This window comes from Dysidea avara, chromosome 1 (assembly GCF_963678975.1).
Source record: "Dysidea avara chromosome 1, odDysAvar1.4, whole genome shotgun sequence".
NCBI lineage: Eukaryota > Metazoa > Porifera > Demospongiae > Dictyoceratida > Dysideidae > Dysidea > Dysidea avara.
The window spans coordinates 28,320,354-28,333,754 of record NC_089272.1 but is presented as its reverse complement, the minus strand read 5'-3'; the positions used below and the strand labels follow the sequence as shown (position 1 = coordinate 28,333,754).

The window sequence follows — 13,401 nt, the reverse complement described above, 5'->3', positions numbered from 1 at the left end:
TTGGATTTCACATCTTTTTTCACCATAGCCTTTCTCAGGGCCGCACTCTTTTTTACAGCTTGGCTGTTTTGGATTAGATTTCACTTCTTTTTGTATTTGTATACCCCAAAGCCAGCCTATGATAGGCCGGCTTTAGGGCTTTTTAACCTTTCATTTTTTCTTTACTACAGGAAGAAGAAAAGATGAAGCAGGGTGATTTCTTTGTAGCTGACCTCTCTGCAAGGTGTTGCTTCTAGCTGATCTCTCTACCGGATGACTTGTTTGTAGCTGAACTGTCTACAGGGTGATTTGTTTGCAGCTGAACTCTCTACAAGGTAACTTCTTCTAGCTGATCTTTCTACAGGGTGATTTGTTTGTAGCTGAATTCTCTACTGGGCGATTTGTTTGCAGCTAAACTGCTGAACTCTCTACAATGTAACTTCTTCTAGCTAAACTCTCTACGGGTGGCTTGTTTCTAGCTGATCTCTCTACAGGGTGATTTGTTTGTAGCTGAACTCTCTACAAGGTAACTTCTTCTAGTTAATCTTTCTACAGGGTGATTTGTTTGTAGCTGAATTCTCTACAGGGCAATTTGTTTGCAGCTGAACTCTGTACACGGTAGTTTCTTTGTAGCTGAACTCTCTACAATGTACCTTCTTCTAGCTGAACTCTCTACAGGGTGACTTGTTTGTAGCTGAACTCTCTACAAGGTAACTTCTTCTAGCTGATCTTTCTACAGGGTGATTTGTTTGTAGCTGAATTCTCTACAGGGCAATTTATTTGCAGCTGAACTCTCTACATGGTAGTTTCTTTGTAGCTGAACTCTCTACAATGTACCTTCTTCTAGCTGAACTCTCTACAGGATGACTTGTTTGTAGTTGAACCCTCTACAGGGTGATTTGTTTGTAGCTGAACTCTCTACAAAGTAACTTCTTCTAGCTGATCTTTCTACAGGGTGATTAGTTTGTCTCTACAGGGCAATTTGTTTGCAGCTGAACTCTGTACATGGTAGTTCTTTGTAGCTGAACTCTCTACAATGTAACTTCTTCTAGCTGAACTCTCTACAGGGTGACTTGTTTCTAGCTGAACTCTCTACAGGGTGATTTGTTTGTAGCTGAACTCTCTACAAGGTAACTTCTTCTAGTTGATCTTTCTACAAGGTGATTTGTTTGTAGCTGAATTCTATACAGGGTGATTTGTTTGTAGCTGAACTCTCTACAAGGTAACTTCTTCTAGTTGATCTTTCTACAGGGTGATTTGTTTGTAGCTGAATTCTCTACAGGGCAATTTGTTTGCAGCTGAACTCTGTACATGGTAGTTTCTTTGTAGCTGAACTCTCTACAATATACCTTCTTCTAGCTGAACTCTCTACAGGGTGACTTGTTTGTAGCTGAACTCTCTACAAGGTAACTTCTTCCAGCTGATCTTTCTACAGGGTGATTTGTTTGTAGCTGAATTCTGTACATGGTAGTTTCTTTGTAGCTGAACTCTCTACAATGTAACTTCTTCTAGCTGAACTCTCTACAGGGTGACTTGTTTCTAGCTGATCTCTCTACAGGGTGACTTGTTTCTAGCTGAATTCTCTACAGGGTGATTTGTTTGTAGCTGAACCCTCTACAAGGTAACTTCTTCTAGCTGATCTTTCTACAAGGTGATTTGTCTGTAGCTGAATTCTCTACAGGGCAATTTGTTTGCTGCTGAACTCTCTACATGGTAGTTTCTTTGTAGCTGAACTCTCTACAATGTACCTTCTTCTAGCTGAACTCTCTACAGGGTGACTTGTTTGTAGTTGAACCCTCTACAGGGTGATTTGTTTGTAGCTGAACTCTCTACAAAGTAACTTCTTCTAGCTGATCTTTCTACAGGGTGATTTGTTTGTCTCTACAGGGCAATTTGTTTGCAGCTGAACTCTGTACATGGTAGTTCTTTGTAGCTGAACTCTCTACAATGTAACTTCTTCTAGCTGAACTCTCTACAGGGTGACTTGTTTCTAGCTGAACTCACTACAGGGTGATTTGTTTGTAGCTGAACTCTCTACAAGGTAACTTCTTCTAGCTGATCTTTCTACAGGGTGATTTGTTTGTAGCTGAATTCTCTGCAGGGCAATTTGTTTGCAGCTGAACTCTGTACATGATAGTTTCTTTGTAGCTGAACTCTCTACAATGTAACTTCTTCTAGCTGAACTCTTCACAGGGTGATTTGTTTGTAGCTGAACTCTCTACAAGGTAACTTCTTCTAGCTGATCTTTCTACAAGGTGATTTGTCTGTAGCTGAATTCTCTACAGGGCAATTTGTTTGCTGCTGAACTCTCTACATGGTAGTTTCTTTGTAGCTGAACTCTCTACAATGTAGCTTCTTCTAGCTGAAGTCTCTACAGGGTGACTTGTTTGTAGCTGAACTCTCTACAAGGTAACTTCTTCTAGCTGATCTTTCTATAGGGTGATTTGTTTGTAGCTGAATTCTCTACAGAGTGATTTGTTTGCTGCTGAACTCTCTACATGGTAGTTTCTTTGTAGCTGAACTCTCTACAATGTAACTTCTTCTAGCTGAACTCTCTACGGGTGACTTGTTTCTAGCTGATCTCTCTACAGGGGGATATGTTTCTAGCTGAACTCTCTACAGAGTGATTTGTTTGTAGCTGAACTCTCTACAAGGTAACTTCTTCTAGCTGATCTTTCTACAGGGTAATTTGTTTGTAGCTGAATTCTCTACAGGGCAATTTGTTTGCAGCTGAACTCTGTACATGGTAGTTTCTTTGTAGCTGAACTCTCTACAATGTAGCTTCTTCTAGCTGAACTCTCTACAGGGTGACTTGTTTCTAGCTGATCTCTCTACAGGGTGACTTGTTTCTAGCTGAACTCTCTACAGGATGATTTGTTTGTAGCTGAACTCTCTACAAGGTAACTTCTTCTAGCTGATCTTTCTACAGGGCGATTTGTTTGTAGCTGAATTCTCTACAGGGCAATTTGTTTGCAGCTGATCTCTCTACATAGTAGTTTCTTTGTAGCTGAACTCTCTACAATGTAACTTCTTCTAGTTGAACTCTCTACAGGATGACTTGTTTCTAGCTGATCTCTGTACAGGGTGACTTGTTCCTAGCTGAACTCTCTACAGGTGATTTGTTTGCAGCTGAACTCTCTTACATGGTGGTTTCTTTGTAGCTGAACTCTCTACAAAGTGACTTCTTCTAGCTGATCTATCTACAGGATGACTTGTTTCTAACTGAACTCTCTACAGTGTGATCTGTTCATAGCGGAACTTTCTACTGGGTGATTTGTTTGCAGCTAAACTCTTTTCATGATTGTTTCTTTGTAACTGAACTCTCTACAAGGTGACTTCTTCTAGCTGATCTCTCTACAGGATGACTTGTTTCTAACTGAACTCTCTATAGTGTGATCTGTTCATAGCGGAACTTTCTACTGGGTGATTTGTTTGCAGCTAAACTCTTTGCATGATTGTTTCTTTGTAACTGAACTCTCTACAAGGTAACTTCTTCTAGCTGATCTCTCTACAGGGCAATTTGTTTGTAGCTGAATTCTCTACAGGGTGATTTATTTGAGCTGAACTCTCTACATGATGGCTTCTTTGTAGCCGAACTCTCTATTAGGTACCTTCTTCTAGCTGATCTGACTACAGGGTGACTTGTTTGTAGCTGAATTCCCTACAGAATAACTTGCAATGTAATATAACTGTGTAAATTATACATGCAGCTGAATACTTTATTAGGGTGAATGTTCTATTAGAGTATCTCGATCTCGCATTTGCTGCACCTAGTTGCCTTTCGAATCATAACTTAGTGATTTGTAATCCGATTCTTCTGTACTACTGCTAGAACTTTCTATGATGATTATTCCAGGTACATACTGATTTTCAGCTCGTTGCTCTAAGCGGTTTGCCTGGTAGACACGAAAACTAATAGTTTTTTTATTCATAAAAATCGATCGCGTAATTTTGACACAGGTTGGGTTTTGTGTCATATCTCCATGGTCTTTATGCCGATTCCTTTCAAACCACAAAAAGGCACTCCTACGATGGTTGCTCCATCTACATATCAATTTTCAACTGATTCCTCCAAGGCGTTTACCCTGTAGGCGTGGCAGACCTTCGACCTTATTTTACGCAAATAATCGGTCATAACTCCGTGAATGTTCATCGGATTCCTACCAAAGTTGGTACGGAGATCCGCCTTAATGAGCCCTTTAAGTGTGCCAAATTTCAGCCCAATCCGAGCACACATTCGTGTTTTATGGCGAATTTTGCGAAGTGTGCGAAATGAAGAAGAAAAAAACGAAGAAATTAAAATGAAAGTTTGTTCGCTCGTATCTCGGAAATGGCTGGAGCGATTTTCTTAAAATTTGGTATGTAGACTCCCTTAACTGGGCGGCACGTCTCTAGCAAATTTGGTTCCAATCGGATAAGGGATCACAGAGCTACAAAGGTGTGAAAATTGCGTTTTCTTTCTTCCTATTAATATACTCACGGTGTGTCGCGCCGGCTTCTTGGGCCGATATATATATATAATTTGTACATTTACTGATAAAATCATAAATATTTAAAGTATTTAACATCTGCTTCATCTTTTCTTCTTCAAAGAAAAGAAAATTCCTATACAAACACAAACAGAAGTGAAATCTAATCAAAAACAGCTAAGCTATAAATAAAGGTGCGGCCCCAAAAAGGCCATGGTGAAAAAAGATGTGAAATCCAAGGTGGCGGCCAAGAAATGGCTGTGATGGTAGGTTAATGGTAAAAATTTTAATAACGACAAGTCAGGTGAATTTTGTGCCAAGACCAAGCGGCACCAAATTCACCTGAATTGTCGTTATTAAAATTTTTACTATTAACCTACTATCACAGCCATTTCTTGGACGCCACCTTGGATTTCACATCTTTTTTCACCATGGCCTTTTTGGGGCCGCACCTTTTTTTACAGCTTAGCTGTTTTTGATTAGATACTTTTTACTTTTAGTTTATAGCTAACTCTGAATGATACAGTTGTAGTACCACTACACCCTTTACACAGCTTGACTGTTATGGATTTGTTGTAAACGAGCACTGTCCCCGTCTATCACTGCACTTCATAGAACACCAGCTGTATATGTACATACATGCATGCATTCAGCATGCACTATTATGAATTATTTGTAAAACCAAATTTGTACCGCATATGTGTGCCACACACATACATATGGCAGGCTGTTGCTGACCCCAATATATGCTGTTGATAAATGCCAATAGAGGAAATCATTAGTGGAGCAAATAGGTGGCAGCAGGAAAGACTTTTAAGTCCAATTTTGTTAATGTAATATAATGTGATGGATGCTCTTAAAGGCTGGATTTGCGTCTTCCACATGCATTACTGTTCATAAAATATATTGATTAAGAGGTAGCACACAGTCATACATACGCGTGTGCGTATCCTATATAAAATATAGCTACAAAGGCTCTCACAACACTATTCTGGACACCTTAAGACTCCACTATACTGTTCTTATTGGAAAGTTATCCTTATTTCAGAGGCTTCAGAATAGTATTGTGAGAGCCTCTACTATATACGCTAGAGGCTCTCACAATACTATTTTGAGACCCCACTATACTGTTTTTATTGGAAAGTTGTCCTGATCTCAGAGGCTTAATTGTATGTGTGTTTTATACAAATGGGATCTTAGACAAAATAAATTCAGGTTATCACAGTGTCCACATTTCAGGGTATGTAGGGGGTACAAGAGGCAGCTACTGTACTGCATGGATACCACATAAAATGCCCCAAATAAGGCATAACTTTCAGAAAATAAGCTAAGTGAGCTAGATGATAGTGGAACAGGTGTGAAGAATCTAAACACCAGTCAGTTAATGAAGAACACACATATGCTATTCACTGTATAGTGAGTGCTTTATGACATACTCTGCAAGTATATAACAAATACTAGTTATTAAGCTTACATTATTGATGATCTACATACACATGCATGTACATTCATTAACTACTTTATGTAAAACTCAAATTCTATCATTAGCACCAATGTTATGGAACATTTTATAATACTGCACCTGATAAATTGTTTGCACTTCATGGACTTTAGCTGGAGAAAGGGTGTATTAACTGAGCTTTTCCACACCAGCAACACCAAAAAGAGGTAAATCATTATCACTGAGACACTTGATTCTATCATAATGATTTAGAAGCATTCAACAGGAAAAGGCCGGAATTAAATTTTCTACCAGAAAACTGTGTTTGTTCTCTCAAGTCTAAAAGTAATGGTAACCATAGCTTAAGCTGAAACAAACATTTTTTAAAAAAATAAGCAAACTAAGGAAAATCAAGAGAGCAAATGTGACTGGGATTGTGAAGATAGGGCATGTGAGCACATAAAATTTGCCTACTTTTCAAACTTTAATTGCCCATAACGTTATGTACCAATGTGCTATAGCTTTGAAAATTCAAGCAGGTATTAAGCAATTGATTTGCTTTATAATACAAGTAGCAGAATACAAATATTTTACTCCAGTACTGGGATATGTCCTGTTGTGTGACAGGGTGTAGTTTGTGCCCGCAGGGCCTATGACAGTTATTGACAACATACGTAACTACGGTATGCATAATGATACCTTCAGGGGTTTATGGGACTATTTAATTATTCAGTTTTTTTTCTGACAGTAATTGTAATACCTCAGGTTTGTTAAATGGTGAGGTTATCAAACAATTTAGGGTAAAACTGAAACCCACAGAAGCTATTTTGTGAAATTCGTATGGTTGCTATGCTGTTAATTAAACATTGGCTGCTATGGCGAAATGCCCAAGGCTGACACCTGTCCAGCAGGTGGAATATTGTTTTAGGTGTACAGGACAACCAAAAGTGTATTAAAATAAACTATAGACCATTTTGCAAACTTCACCCTGCTGTCTGCCAGACTAAATTCTTCTAAACCAAAGAAGCCTTTCTATGATGAACTAATTTTTACCTTTCAATCCCTTAAGGCATTTTCCTAGTAGATGTGGCAAGTAATACTGTAGATTTTTGTTAACATCATGTTGTAGTCTTTATGATAATACCTTCAAACCACAAATAAGTGGTCGATCTATCTACAAACTGATTTTCAACTCATTCTTTCAAGCAGTTTACCCTGTAGGTGTGTCAGAAGATTGATACTAAAGCTAATAATCAGACATAACTCCATGAATTTTCATTGGATTAGCATTAGAACTGATATTCATGTCTAGAACTCCTTTAGGTCTGTGAATAAATGAAGAAAAAAATTGAAGCTTTGTTCACTTGTGTCTTAGTAATGGCTATTCAGATTTTCTTGAAATTTGGTTTTAGTATGGTACGTGGGTAGATCAAAGGCTGCCGCCAGTGATACAAATCAGTTGTAAACCAGTTTACAAATAATTGTAACATGGCTAAGTATGTACCTCCTTTTGGCCACACTGTCTGGACACTAATTAGTTTAAAGACATCAAACAAAACCAAACACCAGACCAACACGGGAAATCACAGTGAATTTGGCTAATACATTAAGGAGATGAATCGCTTTGGAACGAATTAACACACAATACTGTACTTGTGTGAATGAAAGGGAAGCAGTACAACCACTGGGTGAGTCTGTAGCTATTTGTATATCACATGCTCGTTTGCCAATAAATTAAGCTAACCAAGACTGTTATGGCACTGCACCACTCAACAATGAATATCAGACACTTCAGCCACACCCGTCTAAACAACATGAAGCAGTACAATTCATGGCTGGAGTGATTGGTATCAATACACACTTCACACATGGGAAACGAGCTACCAACAAATAAACCAGCTAACTAACCATCAAGGCAGTAATTGGTGAGTAAAATCGTTCCTCGTATACAATGCTCAGGCGGTAGCCAATATCAGCGTTGCTTTCTTGTCCCTTCTGTGTTACAAATGGGTGCCTTTGATCTGTGCACACCCCATACCACAAATCAGTTAGAACATACTCATTCAGTTTGTATCTGATTGTAAACAACTTCACTCTCGGGCCTGCAGCCCTTTGGTGTCGTGTTATACGAACCTCACGGGTGTGTTACAACTATAACTTTATAGCCTAATACATCTGGTACCACTCTTTAAACTTTGTTGAGGTGTATATTCACAAATGGTGACTTACATGCATAAGTATATATGCTACAAAAATTAATAATAAAAAATTGTAGCAAAATTTATATGCTTGAAAATGATTGCAATAAAATGTGCTGTGACAAGGAAGATTATTGCTTAATCCCCAATTTAGCCATGGTGGTTTGTTGTTCATTGTATAGGCTAAACTGTGTAACAACTTAATTTACTCAACCAGTAATGCTCTCACTTGTTTCAAAACTTTTCATTGTAATGGTCTCTACCAGCTCATGTAATATTTAATTTTTCCTTACCCTTTATAAGTATACGAAAATCACATTATTTTGATTCCAGTATATTACACACAGAGGCTTAATGTGTATTTTCACACAAAACTACTGCATGTGTACATAATTTAACTGTCAGTACCTGTTGAAATGAGAGGTGAAGCATTCCTACTCATCAAATCATTTACTACACAACGATATAAACTAGTTCCGAGTACATTACTATCTGTCACACCAGTGACTGTGAGTGTACTAGTCAGTATATCTCCACTAATAGTTGTAGTGATATTGAAGGGAACTCTTCCTGTTAGTGATGAATATAGTGTTGAAATACCACCATTCATTCTCATCTGCTGCCACATCACATCATCACTAGTAATGTCAGTACCATTCCTATCTACTACACAAGTAAACACTGCTGCTCCTCCATTACACACTGTGATATCACTTGGTTGTGTTGTTATTACAGCTGTATAATGAATGAGTAACGTATGAAAAATCATGTGTATGTGATAATCTACCATATAAGCCATGTACTGTAGTATCATAAGATGGTGTTCTGTCATGTATGTAACTATGCACAGTATATACATGAATATAATATTAAAGGACTATACTGCTAACAGGCAAACAATATACATTCGTTTGAAGGCATAGATATTGACCATTAATTTTGAGTACAATCTGCACAAGAACAAAAAGAAACAAGTGCAAAATTTTTCTACCTGTTAGAATAGTCAGGAAAGCTTCCCTACTCATCACATCACAATCATTTAGACTAAGTACAAACTGATACAGACCAGCATGTTGTGTATTCACATTTTTGATTGTCAATGTGCTGATCAGCTGATCACCTTCTTCAAAATCATTCTCGACCATGTAAGGATCTGTGCTTGCACGTGTTATGGCATTTCCCATGCTATCCCACTTTATATCATCAGTGTTAGCATTTCTATCTCTTAAATCCACTACACAAGTAAACACTGCTGTTCCTCCAGATGGTACTGCAACATCACTTGGTTGTGTAGTTGTTGTAACTGAAAAATACATGATACAGACGACTATATAAATTTTTGTATGCATGTACAGTATCAACATTTAAGGCAAGTTTTGTGTACTGTGTATAAAGAAAACAAATAATATTGTTGGTACAGAATTTTTACAATAGATAACCCTTTTGAGATTAGGGTAATTACACACAAAATTTGGGGGCACATAATATTTGAGAAAACTTGTTCTAGCATTTTATAGACATGATCCCATTAAACCAGTAACGGCACCACATATGCTTGTGTGCACTGAAAAACGTAGCACTATAACCTTTTTGTCCACTGGTACCCACACTTAATGGCCCAGGAAATGAGCAATAACAAAGTATATATTAGCTAATCATAAACAGTCAAGCTATAAAAAAAGAGTGAGGCCCTCAAAAGACTATGGTTAAAAAAGATGTGAAATCCAAGGTGGCGGCCAAGAAATGGCTGTGATGGTAGGTTAATGGTAAAAATGTTAATAATGACAATTCATGTGAATTAATAATGACAATTCAATTGAATTTGGTGCCGCTTGGTGTTGGCACAAAATTCACCTGAATTGTCACTATTAAAATTTTTACCATCAGCCTACCACCATTTCTTGGCCGCCACCTTGGATTTCACATCTTTTTTCACCATAGCCTTTTTGAGGGCCGCACTCTTTTTTTACAGCTTGGCTGTTTTTGATTAGATTTCACTTCTTTTTGTATTTGTATACCTCAAAGCTAGCATATGGCCGGCTTTGGGTTTTTTAACCTATCCATTTTACTTTACCATAGAAAGAAGAAAAGATAAAGTAGATGGATACTTGAAATATTTCTGATTTTATCAGTAAATGTACAATTTATATATATATATATATATATATATATGTATATATACCACTTTCACACCTCACTTCAAAGGGAAGAGAAGGTGTATAAGTAGTATAATAGCGGTAGTTGGTAAAATGCAGATTTCCAGAATTCCGTTACGGAATTCCGTTACGGAATTCCGCGTCCATTAATGTTATCACGTGATTTCAAAACGAGTCATTTTCAGGCAAGATTTGTTCGTGGTATTTAATATTCTCGCTCGTTACTATGTAATGGACGCTGTGTTAGAAGTAGGTGACAGCAGCAGCAGCCAAGAAGAAGAGAAGGAACCATCGTCGAAGAAACGCTATTCTCGCTTGTTCGAAATGGAAGCTAAGTTTGAAATAGATGACTGCAGCAGTGGGGAAGAAGAGAAGGAACCAGCATCGAAAAATCGTTATTCTCGGTCGTTAGAAATGGATGAAACGTTAGAAGTAGATGACTGCAGCAGTGAAGAAGAGGAGGAACCAGTACCGAAGAAACAAAGGTAAGCCATGGTGTGCAATGAGTAACTCAGCGTAGCTATATTCGGCTGCCAGTAATTTAACTAAGTACACGGCCGTCAAGCATGGTAACTTCCTGAGGAAGCACTAACTTGCACCGCTTGAGTCTGGGCGGCTTGTTACAGCAGTGTTGTGAGCGCTGTTCAAAAGCTATGCATGGGTCCTTTGGTATGTGTGCAGACTAATTTGGTACATGGCAGGCGTGTCTATTCACAGCTTTGTTTGCCAGAAATTGAAGCCTTAAAATTTCTTTGCTGTGCCAATGCTGTTATTCTCCTTTCTGTTCATTTAATAATAACAGCACTTATATTATACTTTTATGTCACATATTCTACAGGCTTTATGGATATTCTGAAATTGATGTAATAGTGATTGGTGATTCAGAGGATGAAGATACAATGAATCAAGTCAAAGTAGAGCAGTCTACAAGGTAGATATAAAGCTTCACAAAACATTGCAAACTCTATGTGTCAATTGCAGGGATGAAACAGAGTGCATCCCTGTGTTCGCCTCGGGAATACAAAAGTACAGTGCAAAAGAGCTTGTTCAAATTTTACTTGAAAAGAGACTCCATCAAGGTTACGTCAGTCAGCAGCAGCCCCTGAGAGTGAAGAATCCAAAGTGTTTATCGTTGATACAGACAACTTAAGCCACCCTGATGACATTAAAGCAGATGAATTAGGTGGATGGAAGAACGACGGCCAACATTCTCGCTGGCTAAAGGTTGAACTACATCAAAATGAAGTCACCAGTATTAAGTTCTGTGGTGGAAAGCCAAGCAGTGACCCACATATATATTGTTTACATAGAGCTTATTTTGTTCATCGATCTAATTGTCATTTCAAAAGGAAAATCGCTTACTTATCAGGTAACATTTCTTGTACTTATATTATAGTCCACTATGTTATAGTGGCTATACTAGTGCCCATGTATATGTATGTGTGTATGTATAAGTGGTCAATGATATTAGGGTTTATATAAAGGGACTATGTTCTGTCACATCACTTTAAAAATATGCTATATAGCCTAATATTTAGGTGGTGTTGTAATATTTGCTAAATTTATTAGTGCGTACTTAAATTGACGTTTATAGTTTACATGATCTACCTAGTGATTTCCCATAATTATAACCTCTTATATATGTCATACTACAGATATTTTACGTAACAATGTTATTGTTATGTTATATTGCTTCACTAGTATGTGTGTAGATGTAGAATTATATGATTTACCTTTTTTTTTTTGCTAGATTACAAAGGCAACCGTCTCAATCTTACCCTTGTTCAATATATCACATCATCAGATGATGAGGTTGAGATTAAACCACATGGAAATGCTACTTCGTCACAGTCACAGCCATACTTGCGTACAAGTACCAGTACTCTAAAAGCAATTAAATCTAAATTACAATTCTCATCTCCTAAGGAGGCTTTGGAAAAAGTGTCGAAAGAGAGAGGTGGAGAAATTTTAGCAAAGAGTACTGGAGACTTACCCCGAAATAGGCAACAAGTATACAACAAAAACAAACAGCAAAAGACACAAGATCCTCTCTACAGCTTAATTGTAGAGATCCAGAATTTAGGTGGTAGTGGTGAAGATCAGTTTATTCGTGAGCTAAAGTTGGCACCTGAACCCTCGGTTATATTGTCCTATGATTATCAACTGGCAGAGGTGGAAGCGTTTTGTACTTACCCAGGTTACCACTGTGTGTTTGGAATTGACCCCACTTTTAATTTAGGACAGTTTAACCTTACAGTTACAACATACAAGCAGCTTCAGTTAGTGAAATCCACTGGGGAACATCCAACCTTTGTTGGTCCTTTGTTTTTGCATTATCGTAAAAACTTTTCTTGCTACAACTCATTTTCATCTGGTTTAACAGGTTTAAACAAAAATTTATCTAACATACGTGCATTTGGTACAGACGGAGAAACAGCATTAATAGAGGCTTTTCAGCAGCAGTGCAGAAATGCTGTTCATCTTACCTGTTTTACACATTGTAGAGAAAACATCAAAAGGAAACTTCGTGAACTCAATGTACCTTCAGATGCCATCAAAGAATATTTGTTTGAGATCTTTGGCGGTCAAAGAGATACTACATTTGTTGAAGGCTTGGCAGATTCTACATTTGACAGTGATTTTGATGAGAAGCTTGCTGCTATTGAAATTACATGGAATGCCAGGGAAAAGGCTTTGTCTTCATCACCTCAATTTTTTACCTACTTTACCAAGTACAAGGCACCTGTTTTTAAGGAATCGATGATTGCATCTGTAAGAGAAAAGGCTGGACTAGGACACCCTCCAAAAGAATATCACAACAATGGTCCTGAATGTATCAATAATGTGATTAAAATGAAAGTCAAAAGAGAAAGGAGTGTGCTTGATGAGTTTTGTTCTAAAATGAAGTCCTTGGCTGAAGATCTGCAGAATCATTTATTAAGAGCAATCACACGCCGTGGTGAGTACCGTCTTCATCCATATTTCAAAGAATATGAAATGGATTCTTCACAGTGGTTTAAACTGGATCAAAATGCTCGTACTGATCATTTACACAGACTAAGAAGTGCGGCAAAGAAACTTAAAAGCAAACGTGATGATAAGACAGGTGCTGCTGTTCCACCAAGTTTACCTGAGAAATCAAGTTGCACCGAGGGGTA

The 13,401-nt window shown here is 37.8% G+C and overlaps 1 protein-coding gene across 1 annotated transcript in view; it reads right to left on the bottom strand.

The window, feature by feature from the left end:
• The window catches only part of LOC136243226 (uncharacterized), a 28,717-nt gene extending 19,314 nt beyond the window's left edge, over window positions 1-9,403 (bottom strand). The window contains exons 1-2 of the mRNA XM_066034773.1: window positions 9,079-9,403; window positions 8,496-8,822 (exon numbers count right to left, since the gene is read on the bottom strand). Of these exons, the coding sequence (XP_065890845.1) occupies window positions 8,496-8,822; window positions 9,079-9,403 (652 nt within the window). The remainder of the gene's footprint in view (window positions 1-8,495; window positions 8,823-9,078) is intronic.
• Between the last annotated feature and the right edge of the window lie 3,998 nt (window positions 9,404-13,401).